Consider the following 18005-nt stretch of genomic DNA (forward strand, 5'->3'; position numbering starts at 1 on the left):
TTGTATTGCCGCTGCTAACAGATGCACAGATGTTCTCCACCAAAGCATGAAGAACTTCTTCAGTTTGTGTCTTAATGTTGATTAAATAAACTTTTTCTGGCAATACAGTTTGTGTATAGTCAGGGGTTTTATAAAGGCAGTATGGTGAGGAGGCTGAAGTGAATGTGCCCCAGAAATTTTGGGTTTGTTCCTGAGTGCCTCTGAGTTGGCATCGCTTTGCTTTGCTATAAAGTGCTTTGCTGACGACATTTCTTGGCAGCAGAGTAAATGGCTGCTCAAGTTGCTTTCTGTATCGTAAGCATTAAAAGTCCTTTTCTCGTGGCTCCTGAGTGAGTGGTGTGGGTGAGTCAAGGCATTTGTATTCTAGTTTTCTGTCATGTGTTTTGTAAAGCCTGAGGTGCCAGAGCCTGGGCAGCACTTGCCAGTAATCTGTGCTTAAAATTTGTTTCAGAGGACCAGCCTCTGAGTTTGAACCGTCCACAGCAAAGCTGTATTACCGCACCAGGATGCCTTTAAAAACAACAGTGCTCTTTTCATTGCCTGTGTCTGTAGCTGCCAGGTTCTACTTGGGCTCTGCTTGCCTGGAGGTGGGATGGCATTTAAAAACTGTGCCTATGTGTCAGGCATAGTGACCTACAAAGCCAGGCTAAAAAAAGATAACGCAAACAGCTGCTGCTTGGTTTGCTTTTTTCTTTTCCTCTTGCTTTCCTTTCTTACAGCTTTCCAGCCCCAAACCAGGGCAACCTAAATAAAATATTCTGAAAATTTATCTTAATTATAGCTTTTAAATAGTGCTTATTAGGTAAATAGACCGAATTTATGTAAGACATTTTGAAAACTGTTCATAAATTTGAAGAGCACAATTCGTAGTCTGTTGTTATCATCTTACCCCATCACCTCTTCCTGCCCAGCTTTTGCTTGTTCTGCTTTAGACCATGTGGGGTATTCCTGATAAACTTTTCAACATGTTTCTAGCCTAAGGACTGCTGTGTGCCACCAGAAAATCCTGGTGGACTCAGCAATGTTGGTCAGCTCTGATGGGTAGGTCCCTGGTCCTGTGGCACATGTAGGGCCAGGCTGTGCTGTTCAGCCTCCTGCTAGAAGGAATGGACAGCTTAGTTTTCTATTACTCTGATGTCCTTAAGGACTTTTCTCTGTTCTACCCAACATTATCTGTAGAAATGTTATCTTTAAACTTGTCTTTTGATCAAAATTGTGTGAAGCTACCCAGTGGGTATGAAGCATGTGTGAACGTGACTGGTGGAAACTGGACAAGACAGGAAAAGACAGACGGACAGCAAGAACACAAAAATTTCCATGGACACCCAGACTAAAAGTTTCATCTGTATTTCATGAACAGTTTAATACTTTCTTCTTCTGTTAGATGTGCAATGCCTCTTAACTCTGTCTTGAAGAAGGTGATGAACATTTTGGTGCTTTTCTGTATTAACTGGCATGGGGCTAATCTCATGTTTAAGGATCATTGCTGTAGTGATACAAGCAACATTAAATTGTTTTCTTGCTCTTCTTTTTGGCTAATCCTTCTACATCTTTGGTAGGTTTCTTTATAAAGAAATCATCGTCATCTGAACTTTGCCCAAAGTTGTTTGTAGAGTTTTATAGGTGAAGTACGGATGGAATTGCTAGGAATTTCCTTTTGCCTTATTGGTAATGTGCAAAATATTTCTCTCCAGGTAGAAGAAGGATGGTGGAATGGAATACTGAATGGCAAGGCAGGGTTGTTTCCTTCAAACTTTGTGAAAGAATTGGAATCAACAGATGATGGCGAAACACAGGATGCTCTGGATGAGACAGGTAGTCTTCTGTTTGTTGCAAACCCTTAGCAAAGTAATTTTTGGTTTCTGGTATAATTTGGAGTATTATGGTTATAATACAACAAAGCTGTAAAGAATTCAATCTTCCTAAGAATGGTGTTTAATTTCTTTCTAGATAGTGTTGATGCTGAGTATGAAGATACCTGTCCTGCTCCCACTTCACTCGTAATAAAATTGCAGTCAAGGTCTTAATCTTGCAAATATGTGTTCTATGTTTTATCACTAGAAATTTTATCATATTCAAAGTTGATATTTTTTAGAATTGGATATAAAATTATTCTTTTGTTTAGTAGCTTTTTTCAGTCTTATTCTCACAGACATGAGTTCTCTAAAACAGAAAATTTAAGTGTTGAACCAAGTCATTTGAGAATTAAAACTTGAATTTAATTAAAACAGTGTGGAGAGCCTCAACTTAAAATGAATCCAGGGAAGCAGACCCTGTTTCTTAGGCCTTAGATTATGTTTTAGTCTAACAATAAAATGTTTTTAAGGCAGAATTTCCATTTGGCTGTTCTTTCCTGGCTATGGCTGTATAGCTGGGGCAGAAGCAGACGGTCTGTGGCTGAGTGGTGCCAGGCAGGTCTGTGCTTTACAGGCAATTACTCTGTTCCCTTGAAAGTGCACTTTAGAAACATTTGAGTCTATGGAGATCAGTTTGAAGGGGGCTTGTGACATCGTATTGCTGGAACAGGAGTGTTTTTTGGGAACATCATTGCAGGAGTTAATTGATTCTTAAAGACAGCTGTGTAACATTCAAGAAAAACAGATTTTATTTTATTTTTTTTAAACCTTGTGGTGACGTGCACCCTCATTTACCTGATGTCCAGTAATGATTGCTTCAAACAAGGGCTTGCTCAGACATAGGGAAGAAGAGCCTGACTTGGAATTTTTTATGTAAATTGTGGAAATAATTGCAATAGCATAAAAAAGGAGTTGTTTGACATGAGCAGTCCAAATAGCTCAGTGGCTGTCTCCTTGGAGGTCAGGTTCCCTGAGTTTAATGGGGCCTGGTGCAGTGGATTTACAGATGGGTATGTGTTGGTCTTAATTCCTGAATACTGAAATCAGTGAGACTGAGCAGTAATTTGAAGTAATTGTATTTTCTGTCAGTACCTAGCAAGTTGGTGTTTTCAGCCCCTCATCCCCCAGGGGTTGTATTTAATGCTCAGTACCTTCACAGTCACAATCTGGAGTATCTTTTGGTTCCCTCCTCACTCCTGGGAAACAGTAACTTCCCCTTTCACTCAGCTGTGGTCTTTCAAGCGTGAGACCTGGACTTTGGCCACCAGTGGGATGTTTATATGTCCCATGAGATATCTGAGGGGGATATAACTAAATAAAGAGCAGCTGGGTAGACGAAAGGCGAGAAACTGAAGTCTAGAGCAATGCAGCTTCACAGTATCATCAAAATATCTTAAATTTATGATAGAAGGAAGAGGCCTTAATCTTTGAGGTTCACAAGCCTGTATAGGCTGAAAAGAACTGGACTCAAAGGCTAAAAGATGTGGAGGCCATTTTGACTTTGGTTCATAAAAGCTGTCTGTTTTCACATTACTGTCTCCTGGATTTCTGCATGCAAAAATTGCTTGCCTATGTATACTAATTTGTGGGCTTTAACAGATTTAACCATAATTTAAAAACTAAAAAAGAAGAGTTTCAAAGCTCTTAACACCAAAATTAAGTTATTTTCTGAAATACATTTCTGGGGGGTGGATAAATGCTGTCCCATAAAACGGAAAGATTAAAAGAATTGTAAATAGTTGAATTATCCAGCAGTGATTAATCTCCAGCAACTATATCTAGTTGGAATGCTTGGAGAGTTTTGAGCAATGGGAAAATGTCACTTCGGTGCCTTAAGAGGCATCACTCTGCCACTGCAACACACAGTGTTTTCCTGTGGCAATTGAAATATGTTTGGATTCATTATGGGCCTTCATTGATTTTCTTTCTGTGGCTGTAGCTGTTCAAATGAGAAGCTTTTAGATGTTGGACTAAAATGCCGTTTTCAGAGAGTGCGTAAGCAGCGTTTCATAAAACGAATGGAAAACATTGACATTAACAGGCTGTGGAGCCTGAGTGCTAATTGAAATAGCAAGAATATTAGTGATCTGTTGACTTAGTGTCCAGAGTAATCAGGGCAAAATGGTGTAATATAAGTTGGTCTTATATTAAATATGAGAACAAATCTGAGGTATTGCAGCTACAGTGATGTTCCTAGAAAACCCCTTTAGCAGAGCAGTGCACAAAGCTGTGCTGCTTCCACTTTTTTTCACAGAAAAGCAAATAAATAATTTCAGCTTTTAAAATAGCTTTCCCTTTCTTATTTTATTTTCAGAGCCTGTTTTCAATAGTCCTACCTCACCTGTGACCTCTCCAGGAAATGGGAGTGAACCTGCATTGGGACCAGCACAGCCAAAGAAAATCCGAGGTGTTGGGTTTGGAGATATCTTTAAGGAAGGCTCAGTGAAACTTAAAACAAGATTATCCAGTAATGAATCAGAAGATAAAAAGCAAGATAAGGTTTGTAGTGGTACATATTGTTCTTTTGAGGTTTCCTATAAAAATAATTTAGGAGATGTGGAATCTGACCATTATCCTCTCATAGGGCTCTTGCCTATAAAACAAAACAAATCCCCTCAAATTTGTTTCACAATAAATTGTATTTAACATTGATTCCAAAAAGTCTATTCAAATGTCCTTGGTATTTAAAACATTAGGGACTGAAAACCAAGCTGATACAAAAATTGTCATTTCAGAGCCATGTGGTGAAAGACAAAATGACATCTTGAACACATCTGCTGTGTGAGGTCTCTTGTAACAGACTTTATGTATAGTCTGGGAGAAGATTGTTTAAGTCTGCCTATGCAAGTTAAACTTACCTTTTAAAACAAGGACTATTTTGGCATTTCTTTGTGTTTTGGCTTATTTAGGGTTTTTTTCCCAAGTTTTGGCAGATGTTGAGATTGTTTTTAGGTGTCAACTGCCATTACCTTCAGTGAGTGCTGCCAAGTTTCTGGCTTCATAAATTACTGTTTGTGTAAGCCTGAAAAATGCAGTTCTAGGATTTTGCATCACTATTGATTTTCTTTCCCCCAAATTTTATGAGTGAGTGGGGAAAAAGAGCACTTTTATTCTTTGTTGTTTGAATTTTATTTTGATCTGAACTTGAGAGCAAACTTACCCCTTGGAAGCACAGCAGTGATGCTCAGTCCTTTATTTTGAACTTACTATTTCAAGAGCTTATATGTGGATTTTCAGCTTTAGATAAGTTAAAGGCAGCTGAGATAGTCCAGAGTTTCAGTTTTGACTCAGGTGATCAGTTCAAGAAAGCTTTAAAGTCTTTGTCCTTTTCAATTTTTTTTCATGGGTTATGGTCATTAATGCTCTTTTGCTGAGTGGTTTGTTTTCCTCTGCCATTGTAATAATTCTAGTGGTGTAGGGCAAAAGGTGAGGTGAGTCCCTGGGAGGAGGAAGGGGCTGAGGCTTCCTTGAATGTGTTTTCCATCAAAAGCAATGCTCAGAGCAATGGCATGGTGTGTGTAATGTTTGTTTCTGATCTGGTCAGAGCATCAGATGATTTGGAAAAGAAAAGTTTCAAGTGTGTTGCCTTCCTTTTAAAGCTCAGGAAATGTTGCCTCCTAAAGAAGGTGGTGTTTAGAAAAGAAGGTCCATGGCAGACCTTACTGCATCCTTTCAATGTAAAAATGGATATAGATGCATAGATGGAGAGAGACTCCTTACTGAGGTTTGTAGTGACAGGACAAGGGGCAATGGCTTAAACTGAAAGAGGGGAGACTTAGGGAGAAAAGATGGGAGATAAGGAAGATATTCTTTGTGGTGAGGGAGATGGGGTGCTGGAACAGGTTGCCCAGACAAGTTATGGTTGCCTCACCATTGGAATTGTTCAAGGCCAGACTGGATGAGGCTTTGAGCAGCCTGGTTCAGTGGGAGGTGTCCATGCTTATGGCAGGGAGTTGGGACTTGGATGGTCATTGAAGGTCCCTTCCAACTCAAACCTTTCCATGTGATGGCACATGGATTCTCCTCATTTCTCTCCTGGCTTTGTCCCCTGATGTGGCAGTCTGTGGGATCACTACATGTCAATGCTGTTAGAGTAGCTTTTCAGGACCTAGCTTTGAGTTTGCTTTCTTGTCATGAGATTGACAATTCAAAGTAGTGTTTCCCTACTTTGTACCTTGTTACTTGAGAGTATAAAGAGCCTGTCCAAGCTCTGTTCAATTAATATGAAGTCGGCTCAGACCTTTTGAATTGTTCTATTTGACTGTGTATAAGCAATAAAATATGCTGGTTTTGGTTGGCCTGTATGGAAAGGTCTTGTGGACCATTTCTCGGCAAGAGAGGAAATGAAGTGAGAAAACAGTTTTGCATAGCTTAATGTCAAAGAAATAAACAATTTAGTTTAGCACTTAATATTCCACGTTGGAGAGCCCAAGGGAGATAATTCTCGTGAAAGTCTTATGAAAATGGATGGCTTCTTTGGATTTGTGCTTGCTTTGGGGTTATCTGAAGAAATGCTGGGAGAGCACTGTCAGTCTCTTAAGACAGTAAGGAAAAAAAAAAAAGCAGCTGTGTAGAGGAGAGAGGGCTCTTTGCCCTTGGAGAATTCAGAGACTGTTCAGCACAGGAAGGCTGAGCACTGATGTATCTGAAGTGCTCCAGAGTGTATCTGCTGCTGCAGGGGATTGTTACAGCTCTCCCAGTGTCCCACCTTGGCTCAGGCTATTCATACCCTGTCTGCCTAAACTTCCTCTCTTACTCCTAATTGCATCTTATGTTGGAAGGGGGAAATGCAGAGAACTATTTCCATGTTGGAGGTGTTTAATCTCAGAGGTGGGTTATTTTAGTGCTTCCTTCATATACCATTCTGGAGAGAGTTAAATTGCATAGGTACTGCAGGAACATCCCAAGTGACCGTGGCTTCCTCTATGGTATGTCAGAGGTACCAGGCACCAGCCTACAGGCATTGTCTGGTTCTAAGGAGAGTAAATCCAGTTTCTCTGACAGTAGAAGATCTGCATGGTTGAACTGTAGATGAAAGTGAGCAGAGTAGCTAAAGGCAGTGGGATTTTTCACATCAGTAATGCTGTTAGGGCTGCTCAGGTAAGTACTGACTGTAAGATCATATTCTGTGTTTGTAGCTCTTTGGGTGTGAAGAAGTGGATGCAACTGAAGCTGTCGGAATCTGCCTGGCAGCTCAGCAAGTTTCTGAGGGGAAAAATAAAATGTTGTATCATTTATTTTGGTTAGATGTTAGCTCTGAAACTTGTGGCAATGCCTCTGTGTTTTTTCATTCAGGAGAAATTTCTGGTGACACTTAAGCTGTTCTGTACAAATTGCTGAGAATTTAAGGGAGCTGGGATAGGTTTTAATGTTCTCTTTCGTTTGTCTGAATAGTTAAAAACTGCTTGTCTGAGGTGGTGTATGGCTGCTGAATATTCCTGCCTTATTCCAGTGCAAAGTAAGCATGGTCAGCAAGTTACTCTGAGCAGAGCTGTTAAATAACTGCTTGTCTTGTGTTCTAGAAGAGGCAATATTCAGGCTAATGGGAGAGTAACACCTGGAACTGCTGAAATACAATTGCTAAAGTATGTTTGGCCATATCCTGAGATTAGTTTCCAGTTTGAAAGCTGTGCTCTGTCTTTAATCAGTAGACAAATTCTAATTGCAGTGTCTGTAATGAAGTAAATACAGTAAGCTAAGTGCTTAATGGGAAAAGCTCATTGAATCTCTTGGAGATGGTAATTTGCATCATCTGAGCTAATGAAAAATTGAGTGTGTCCTGTAGCCTAATCAAAAACAAAACTCTCAAGAATTTTTGTTAACAAAGTTCTTTTCCCTTCATACAGCCATTACCTAACCATCCCTCTGGAACAAAGTTAATTCATTTTCCCAGTACAACAAAAACTGAAAATACACCTGAAGTAATAAAATCAGAAGCTGAAGGTAAACCAAAAGGTAAGGCTGATGGACATTTACATCTGTTACATGGTAGTCCTTTCTTAAGAACAATTTGATTATCATTTTTTTTTAATGTTAAAATATAAAATGTCTGCGGTGTACTGGAGTTTTGTGTAAGATACTATGTTACATCTTTGAAGTACCTTTGAGGAGTTTATGCAAGTGCAAAAAAGTCTAAAGAAATTTTTGCTTACATTTCTGTATGTCATGGTTTAGCACAGCTAAAAAAGAATCAAAAACATTTGTAGGGTTGTCTCCCAGAACAAAATAAGGCTGGGGTATGAACTTTCATTGCAACAGTCCTTTGCATTAATTTTCTGTTGACGTGTTGAGAGGGATTTGCTTTCTGCCTGGTTTTATTCTGGTGGGATGCTGGAGACCTATTTCCATGGAACAGTCTCTCAGCACAAGTTCCTTTGTAGGCTCAGGATTTTCTGTGGAGGTGGCAGTGTGCATCAGAAAGTTGGTGTTTATGTTGTGTTGAGGTCTGTTCCCTCAATAATCCAGTTTCCCTGTGGTTTTATTTATACCATTTTTTAATTTTTCTTGTTTAGTATCTCTTAAGAATTTATGACTTCATTTAGCTGCCAAATTGCACCGTTTTATCTAGAGAGATATTTTTAAGCCAACCCAAAACATCTTGTGGGAGTGCCAACCCCATGTAAAAAATTAACTTTGATTATGTGATGTGTAGACAGCTCATTTCCCCTGTTCCAGAGCAGACGTTTCTCAACTTCTGTATTGTAATTTTAAGTGTTATTTTTGTTTTATGTGGAAATACCTTATTTTGCTGTGTTGTTTTCTGTGGAATGCATAATTTGCAGAAATAAGAAAACTGCAACATCTTGCTTCTTAACCGTTCCAGTGCTATTGCTCTAAGAACCACCAGAATGTGCAGCCCTGCGCATTATGGAATTTGACTTGTCTAAAACTTTGCATAAAAATTACCCAACTCTGCCTAAAAAAAATAGGAACATTCAATGCTGGACATCCAGAACATTCAGTATTTAGCTCTTTTCATGGTTTCAGGTGCATCTCATTCTAAAAGTGTGGAAGTTGGACTAATCCTGTAGCCAGAGACTACAGGACTCAGTGCTGAGTCTGTTTCCCAGAGAAACAAATACATGAGAGAGGAGCTTAAATATGACAGTAATAGAAGCTGTAGGAGAACGTCAGTAGGTAATTCCTATAGACACCAGATAAGAACATCTTATAACCTTAGGAAGAAAGCTTGTTTTTATTCCTTAGTGTTTTTGTTTAAATACAGACCATAGTATATTTTATATAATAATAATTTATATATCTCCTCCTCAGTTTTGAGAGACCAGCTTTAAAATAAACTGTGTTCATCGGTTACACAGATCTCTGAGATGTTTAGACTAGGGTGGCTTATTTTGCAGTGAGGCTCTTTTGGTTTTGGAAGCTTGTTTTGGCTTCTGGTGCATGTAAAAATATTTTCTTTAAAAAGTAAAGTAATCACAATTTGACCCCTCTTTCCCCCAGTTATGTTAGGATACAGTATCTATGATTCCTTCTACTCTATTGTTAGTCTTGAGACTTTGGAAAATACTTATTTTAAACTAAGTTCTGTTAAAAATATTTACTGAAATCTAGATGCTATAAACTGGGGCCTTTCCTAAACTTGACTACTGGCAGGATACCAGGCTCACAAAATAAGAAGCTAAAGGGGCAAGTTGTACAAACTCGTCTCATCTATGGCCAGGTTTCCTGGTGGTGCTGGTGCTGGGGTTCACAGCCTGGCAAATGGGGTCCTGGGCAGGGTGCAGAGTTTCTTGCCTCGTCCAGCATTCCTGGCAGCTGGAGCAGAGTGAAATGTCCCCTTTCTGGCACTGCTTTTTGTCTGTGTGGGACTTGGTCTATGTGAGGAGGGGGGAAGTGCTTGGAGGAGGAGAGGAGATATAAAGGATTATACTGCCCAACTCCCCAGGCATAAGGAAATGCATCTGTTTTTACAGAATCAGGATGTAGTGAAATGTATTACACTCAGTCATTACTACTGATAAAATCCTCAAATTTGATAGCTATTCTACTGTACCTGTAGAATTTTTTTTAGAGTCAATGTGAATTTTGGGCTTTACGCCTCAACTTAAGCATTCATCTCTTTGATGTGGTTCTTATGGTTTTGTAATTTTTCATGAACCACAATATAGTCAGGCTATGGCTGAACATATTTTTGATTACTAGATAAGACATCAAAATAATACAAATTCTTGTACCTAAGATTACTCACGTGATATATTTGTATGTACATACATCTCTATATGTCTATCTCTTAAGCTTGGCATACTTTGGCATTTTAACATAGTGGCTGTCACTGATTTTTATTTGAGAATACAATTTGTGCATTTTTAAACTAAAGATGGGTATCTTGTTTTAACAAAATAGAAGACAGCAAAAAGGTTTGACTGCAGCTCACTCATTTATTCTCTTACCACCCAGCAAAGGCTGTCATTAAGAATTGCAGATGATTCTGTGATTCTGAGACTTGATGTTGTGCTGCTCTAACTGGGGGGTGATGCAGCTGCTTATTGTGGTGTCAGTGCCAAACACCTGATAGGTTATGGCAGCACCTAAAGAGTCCTTTTTGTTTTCTTCCTCTTTCTTAGTGTGTCAGATACAGAAATCCAACCTTTTTATCTGCTAAATTATTTTAAATGTACTGGGGTTAAAAATTCTGTGGTTTTGTGTATTGGCGTTTCTTGTTTTTGTGCTAGTGTGGGAAAGGAAAACAAATCCTCTTGCTTTTTCACCTGAATTGTTACCACAATTTTAAGTGGATTAGTTTTGAACTGTACCAAATGGAAAGAAAAGAATTATTCTTTCTGCTTTTGCAGAAGAGGCTGTGACTGAGTTGATCAGATGAGCTCTGATTTCAGGTGCTTAGCCAAGGAATGCCTTTGCTTCAGTTACTTGGTTTCACTGCATGATTTCTGAAGTCTGCTGCTTGAAATTTGTCACTGTACATATTAATAAAGGATGTTACTGGAAAAGAACTGCCTGTATTTAATTAGGATTGCAAATTTGAAATTTAGATCAATTTTGAGAAAATACATACAAGCTCCAATAAGCTTGAAACCATTTTTGTCTAAAGTAGCTCGAAATTGAATATATAAATGCTATGGGGAGGGTTAGATGGGCTGTTACAATTTTGACTGTTACACTTTTCACTCCTCTTTTCTCCCTCTGAAATCAGAGGGCTTGAATTAAGTTGCTGTTGTGGAAAAAAAATGTTTTGGGGCTTATACTTCTGACTTCTCGAAGATTTATTTCCTTTGCTCTGTAAATATATAATCTTATTTTTCTTGTGATTTGAACATTCATAAAGCAGTCTCAGGTGGCTGGTCTAGAAGGAAAGTGTGGTTACAGTGTGGATTTCTTAGCTCTCAGACAGCATAAGTGAGCTGTTATTATGAATGTTACTACCCATAGTATCCAGATTAATTGTGCTCCTCTGTTCCAGCCAAGGAATATTGCAGGACAATATTTTCCTATGAAGGCTCAAATGATGAACTCAGCTTTAAAGAAGGAGAAATTATTCAACTAATCAGTAAGGTAAGAAAGTTTGGTCTGCTCTGACCATTTGTATGGCTTTGGTGAGTTTTGTACAGGGAGCTCACGTGTGAATTGGAAACCAGGAGGGTCTGTTGGAGTAGATATTCCTGTAGACTGATTTGTCTTGTGTGAGAGTCAGTTCTTTGCTTCTGCACTTGATAGAGATGCAGATGACTTTAAAGATCATTACAGAGTGGGAGATTATCTTGGAGTCTTCAAAGGCCAGTGGGATCAGTGTACGCTCAGTGCCAACTGCCTTTTCAGTGAGGAAATTGGAAAAGCTTTGCAAAGAGCCCTTTTACCTTCAAAACTTGTTGGTTTTCCCTAGTGATTCAGAATAACCATGCAGAAATTAATGATACTTTCTGGCTGTTTAGAGAAACCTGATTATTTAATTGAATGTTCTCATTTGTATTGAATTCTGAAAACATCTTTTTGATAGATCATCTTGTTGCAGAGATGGTTCTAAACAGGAAATTACCCTACTCATACTTAATTTCTCTGCATTACTCTGCATTCTTTTGTAAGTTTATATGGAGCTATATTAAGGAATAATGGCTTTCCTAAAAAAAGTGGGAAGTTTCATCTTCAACTTTCAGTTGCAGAAGAAAACACATTTTTCTTTAGTAAGATTTTAATTTTATGGAATTAAGTAATTGATATTATGAGCATCACTGATCATAATTACAGTGGAAAAGAGTAGTTATGGAAGGCCCTTTTGTAAACACAGCAGCCCTTGCCCCATCTTCACTCAATCTCTTGCCTCTCTGTCTTTTTAAACCAATTTACCCCAAACATACACTGGTCCAAAGTGGAGCAAAGAAGAGTTGTCCAGAGTGAGTGGCATCCCTGCCCATGGCAGGAGGTTTGAAATGGGTGTTGTTTCAGCTCCCTTCCAACCCAAACATTGTAGGATTCTGTGATTTTTTTGGCTCTGAGGCACAGAGAAAAGCTGTTATTTATGCTGCTAAAATACTCTGATGACATCATACTTTCTGTTATGGACAAAGGCCTTGATCCAGTAACATCATGTAATGGATTTCTGTGCCACTGAATTCATTGTCCATTATTCTATTTTCTTTTGTCTTAATACGGTTATTTTCTCCCTCAGTGGGGTATATTCTTTTGCTTCTTCACCCTTTTCAGACCAGTGCACCTGATTCATCACATCAGAATCACTTTTATTTAGTAGAATTGGGTGTCATGCCAATAACATTTGAAGTATTTACTGAGTAACTTGCTCGTCAAGGAAGCTGAGAAGATCAAATGTTGTGTTTATGTACTTTCCTTCCCTTTGCAGATCTTATCCTTCTATCCTTGTCTTATTTGACGTAATATAGTTTTGTCCTGCATTTTAGAAAACAAACAAAAGCTGACTGAACCTGATCTGATCTGTAGCTGTTTCCCCTTGCTACATTGGCCAGTTTCAGACAAACAATTACTTTATGTTGTGTGTAAAAGGGAAAAAGTTGTTGTGTAACTGTATCTGTTCTGGGGAAGAAGTAAACGTTGGTTGAAATGACCTGTTGTTTATTTTAGGACACTGGAGAGCCAGGCTGGTGGAGAGGAGAGCTCAATGGTAAAGAAGGAGTCTTCCCAGATAACTTTGCTGTTCAAATACAAGAGTCTGATAAAGACTTCCCTGTAAGTTCTTACATGTATTGTTTAGTATCACAAAAATCTATTGCTGCAAATGCAAAGAATAGAAGAGTTCATGGCACATTATGCTGCTAGATATGTTAAAAATGTGGCAGTTTTAACTTTATCTTGACTTAGCTGTATCAAAGAAGAAAGATGTAAAGGTTAATCTTTGTGTTTAAACTTATCCATAAATACTAAAGTGAGACATGTTTTTTGAGATGAGCTCTAATTAATGAGAGTGATCAGGTCATTTAGAAAAGGGTGTAGTTCTGATAGCATGGTGTTATGTGTTACTGATTACTGAATTAAACCCTTACTGTTTAGAAAGGAGGTAAGCTGTTGGTTTTTTCCATCTCAAATCCTTAAGTAACTATAATTACAAAATGCTGAATGACCCCTCTGGGTCTGGCTGGGATTTTTCCATGTCAAAACTTGCAGTAGACTGCAGTATATGAAGGATGTATTTTTGTGGGGGATTTAGAAATGTTTTTTCACCATCTCATGCACTAACTTGTAGAAATTTATGTTTTCATGTGGTACATTGATCTTGTAATTTTGGTCCTCATTTTCATTTTTTTTTGTTGAGATTAGTATGATGTTTTGGTTCTGTCATGTTGGTGTAGCAAAGAGGGATGGTTGTGTTAGTTCACAAATATATGTCAACCCCAGGTGGAATGGATTCAGCTCCAGATCGGGAGTTCTTAATTTACCATTTATCTGAGTTGCCTCACATGCACAGAAACCTACCTACCCCAGTCAGAATTTTCTTTTCAGATGGATTCTCAGCTGTGCAAGAGTGGCATAAATGCCATAACATACAAGAAGAGAGGGTAGGTAGGGTTGCTGTTTCACAATACAGAGTTGCTCCCTAGAGAGAGGGGGGAAAAGCCATTCTTTTACCCTAAACAGCATTTCCTTGCTTTGATCCTTTATTCTGCTTTGTGTGCAGTGTCTCAGCACAGGGATTCACCTTGCACTGACCAGCTTTGAGGTTCAAGGCATTGGATGGCTGGTGATCATAATCAGCTATTTGATACTGACTTCATAAAAACACAGACCAGAACTGTATAATGGCAAGTTGATGCTGAACTCTGTTTAACTGGTTTTGGTATAGGCAGCAATGCTGCACAGCTGGATAATGTAGTTACTTTTTCGGGAAAGAAAGAAGATAGAGTCTTGTTACTTAAGTTCAGTCGCTTTTGTGTCCTCTGAAACCAGAGAAAGAAATTGAATATGGGTTCTCCTTGTTTAATTACATTTCACATGTTAGAATAAAATCTTGCTGCATTAAAAAGAGCTTACTCACTCACTAGCTGTAGGGGCACAAAGTGAAATCCACCCATAGCAACTGTTTTAAAAATACCCACTGTGAGGTGCTTTTGGAGGGGGTGTGTTAGACTGAGCCTGTACGGTTTCAGCAGTGCCTGTATGAAGAACAAGTGGTTTTGTAGGCTTTTGTATCATTTTATCAGGGAATCTTGTCCTTAGTACAACCAGAAAGGCCTCTCTTCTAAAGCAATTTCAGGAATCCCATTCTGAGGATGAGTGGTTGAGATCTCTCCTGAGAAGTGCCAGTCTTCTTTCAGCAGGAGAGGGATTCAACCTAAATTGCATCAGTTTAAGAGAAGTGAAAGTGATGAGTGGCTGTTTCAAAATAGTCATTTTAATGTATGAACTGTTGCACTGTGAAACTTTGTAAATTTTAATGGCTGGCATAGTTTTTCCATCTTTCCCACTTAATTATAGTGATAAGGAAGCTCAAATCAATGTTTTTCTTGTAACTGGAGTCTTTGAGACAAATGCTGTCAGTATCTATTCAGTTTTTCTTACACTTGTAATTTAGAAGTCAATTAATTGAAGCCATGCCTCTGATACTTAATTTAGAAATCTGTTTTTAGTGAAAGTGGACATTTTTGGTTCAAAAAATTATCTGGTTACTCTTCTAAACTGGCATGGTACTAACTAAGGTTGAGATATATATATTGAAATTAAAATGAGTGTGATCAGTGCAATTCTTTGGACTAAAAAAGATTAAATTCATGGGTTTTAGTTATTTTTGCCTCTGTTTATGAACATTTCTGGAGCAGTGATTTCATTTGAACAGACCTGAATTTTGTTCCTAAATTTTTGTAACTGGTTGTCTGGGAGATATCAGAGGAATTGTTCCAGGTCTTTGTGTTTCCTGTCTGTGAATTGATTTCCTCCTTTGTGAAATACTTTGAAATCGGCAAGTAAACAAGCTCCATGCTACAGTATGCAAAACAAAACACAAATGAGGCTGTCTTGGATACAGAGAATATCTGTTTGCTTGCTTGTTTGACTTCAGTTTTTTTCCCCTTCATTTTGCAGAAGCCAAAGAAACCTCCACCTCCTGTTAAAAGTCCAGGTATGTAGTACATGTGTGGTGGTCTGAGAAAATACTAAATTTCAGAAGCAGTGCATGACTTCAAAAGAAAATTTAGAAGTAGCCTTTTATTACCTAGTAATGGCACCCATAGTCACACTTTGAGGTTACTTTTCATACTTTATATATTTTGCTGCTGCTGTATATTTTTCAAAATCAGGATGGAGCCTACTTTGGAAGCATTTTAACAATGGCTTACCATTTTCTGGGCTCGAATGAGTGTTTATAACTGGTATTACACTCCTTGCAAAAGAGAAGACACAACTTGGTGTGAGTCTTATTTTTAGTTAGTGACCAAGATAATTAAAGCTCTTTGAGAAATGTCTATGATTTGCTTTTGCATTCAGCTGCAAGACCTGAATTGCCAACTGGAGAGAAGAAATTTCTTGCTTTGAGGCCTGAAGAAAAAGGTGAGGACAATTTTCTTCATGGTGGCTTGCCTACCCTGGCAACTGGCTCTCTGTTCAAGAGCCATCATACAAAGTCTCTTGATACCATATACTGAAGTTGTAATGTCTGTGATGTTACAGAAATGTCTTTGGAGTGGTTAGAAGAAGTGCTGCACTCTATAGAAATGTTTATTTCTTGTTACTGCATTACATTCTGAAAATTGGTTATTGCACTGCACAATAACATAATTACTACTAAATTCATGAAAGGGAATTCTGTGACAGTGGCTGCTGCAGTTTTGAGCAGCAGTAGTAAGTTATTAGAAAGGGAGAGGTTAACTGCTTCTTCTCAATGTTTGGCAAAAATCAGCCTGATCAAAAATATTTTGAAAGAACTGCGCAGAACAGGTACAGGTACAACACTCATTAGACAGATGTTACAGTTACAATGCTCAGAGATAGAGATTTCTTGTCCTGTTAATTCTTGCTATATTGCATGTTCAAGTTCCACTGAATTTGGAAGCATTTACTGCTTTATTCTTAAAATTAAAAGGACACCTTTTTCCAGAGGCAAAGCTACTGTTGTCATGCAAACAGATTTCCGAAAGGCTTCTTCGAACCCTTTTAGAAAAACTTGCCAAGTGAAAATGTTTGGTTGTGTTTAAAAGTAAGAAGCTTAAACAAAAGTGTTGGTTGGGCTTTGAGAAGAAATCCTGATGTTACTGCAGCTTAACCAAGTTACAGAACCACTCTGTCCTGTGAATGGTGAGCTGTGGCTGACCAGCATTTCTACAAGTGAGACTGCTGATAGGTTTCTTGGCTTCCTTGTGCAGTTTTTATTACCCCATTTTAAACAAGGCACCTTCTCAGCTGTTGAATATGAAAAATGCTTGTTAAAGTCACTTCTGTTTGTTCTGTATGTGAGCAAACAAGTAATTTTTATCTGTTGGAGCAGTATCTTTAGGTGTAAATTAAGAACAATTCTATGATTCCAGAAATGTTGATCACCTGGCTCTTTTTAAATTCTTCTAAACTGAGGCAAGTTTAATTTTAAACTACTTCTGTTTGGACTATAATGTTAATCTTTGCATAGTTGAACTCAACTATTCATGGAGGAATATAGGAAAAAATAGAGTGACACCATCGAAAAAACATAGGAATGTGAAATCTTCTATAAAATTATATAAGGTAGAGAACCCTCCTTTACTGAGCTAAAGGAAATGATGGTGGAAAAATTTTTCCTGTATTCAGTTGCAGATCAGGTCATAAAAATTACTTTCTTAGATAGCGCTAGTGTTTTACAGAAGATATGGCCATTTATCAGTACAGTTGTACTTGTGGAAAAATAGCCATGTTAATAGAGTAATTAAACTCATTAAGTATGAAATTGTTATGTAATTAGTTTTCAGAAAAAAAATATTAATTGAGCAGCTCTGAGAAGCTATCAAACCATGTCGTTTTTTTATGCCTACTGGGAGACTAATCAGTCTGCCTTTAATTGCAATCAAAAATTGATGAAAAATTAAAAGCAGTGTTTCTGTAAGTATTCCTGTATTTATAGTGAAGGACACTTAGTGGTGCCAGGTAGAAATTTTTGTCCAGTGTAAATGTCTTCAGACATTTGTATCTTTATTTCCATTACTAAATGGCTCTTTTAACACTCTTTTCCTTCGAGGAGCAAAATCCAAAAAAGACATGTCATTTGGTCCAGCAGAAATTCCCAGTTTCTGTGCTCATGGTGAACCTTGGCCTTTGGTATTAACTTTTTCCACTTTGCTGTAGGCATTTTTTATATTCAGATTTTGAGTGGGAGTATTGGAAAAGAGAACTGACAGATGAGAGTTCAGGAACAGGATTCGATGACAGCAATTTTTTTCTGCCCTGTTTATGAACTCATTTTTAAAAGCAAAAGGGGTAATTCCCAACTTGTGCTCAGCATAGCTTCAATAAAGCTAATTGATCTGCAGTTAGTCCTGGCTGGTGTTGGGTGTTTAAAACTGGAAATGATGTGTATTGGGTGGGGAGGCAGGAGTGGCTGGCGCTGCTGATGGGCTGCTTTACGCAGGGCAGGCAGCCCCACCATGTGGCAAATCCCTCCACTGCTTCAGCATCCTGCTTTTTTAACTCCATGCTAAGAGAGACTGCAAGGAGGTGCCAACCAGTTTAAGTTTTTTGCTCGTATCT

The 18005-nt window shown here is 38.3% G+C and overlaps 1 protein-coding gene across 3 annotated transcripts in view; it reads left to right on the forward strand.

Moving 5' to 3' along the window:
- Positions 1–18005, forward strand: part of LOC121666857 (CD2 associated protein) — a 78404-nt gene that overhangs the window by 44898 nt on the left and 15501 nt on the right. For all 3 annotated transcript variants that reach the window (XM_042032847.1, XM_042032845.1, XM_042032848.1), the window contains 7 exons: positions 1695–1815; positions 4171–4355; positions 7703–7811; positions 11296–11387; positions 12927–13031; positions 15378–15414; positions 15780–15842. In XM_042032847.1, coding sequence (XP_041888781.1) covers positions 1695–1815; positions 4171–4355; positions 7703–7811; positions 11296–11387; positions 12927–13031; positions 15378–15414; positions 15780–15842 — 712 coding nt within the window. The remainder of the gene's footprint in view (positions 1–1694; positions 1816–4170; positions 4356–7702; positions 7812–11295; positions 11388–12926; positions 13032–15377; positions 15415–15779; positions 15843–18005) is intronic.

Source organism: Corvus kubaryi, unplaced genomic scaffold (assembly GCF_017639235.1).
Source record: "Corvus kubaryi isolate FWS band 111438036 unplaced genomic scaffold, C.kubaryi_AGA036_p1.0 37354, whole genome shotgun sequence".
In the NCBI taxonomy this organism is placed as follows: Eukaryota; Metazoa; Chordata; class Aves; order Passeriformes; family Corvidae; genus Corvus; species Corvus kubaryi.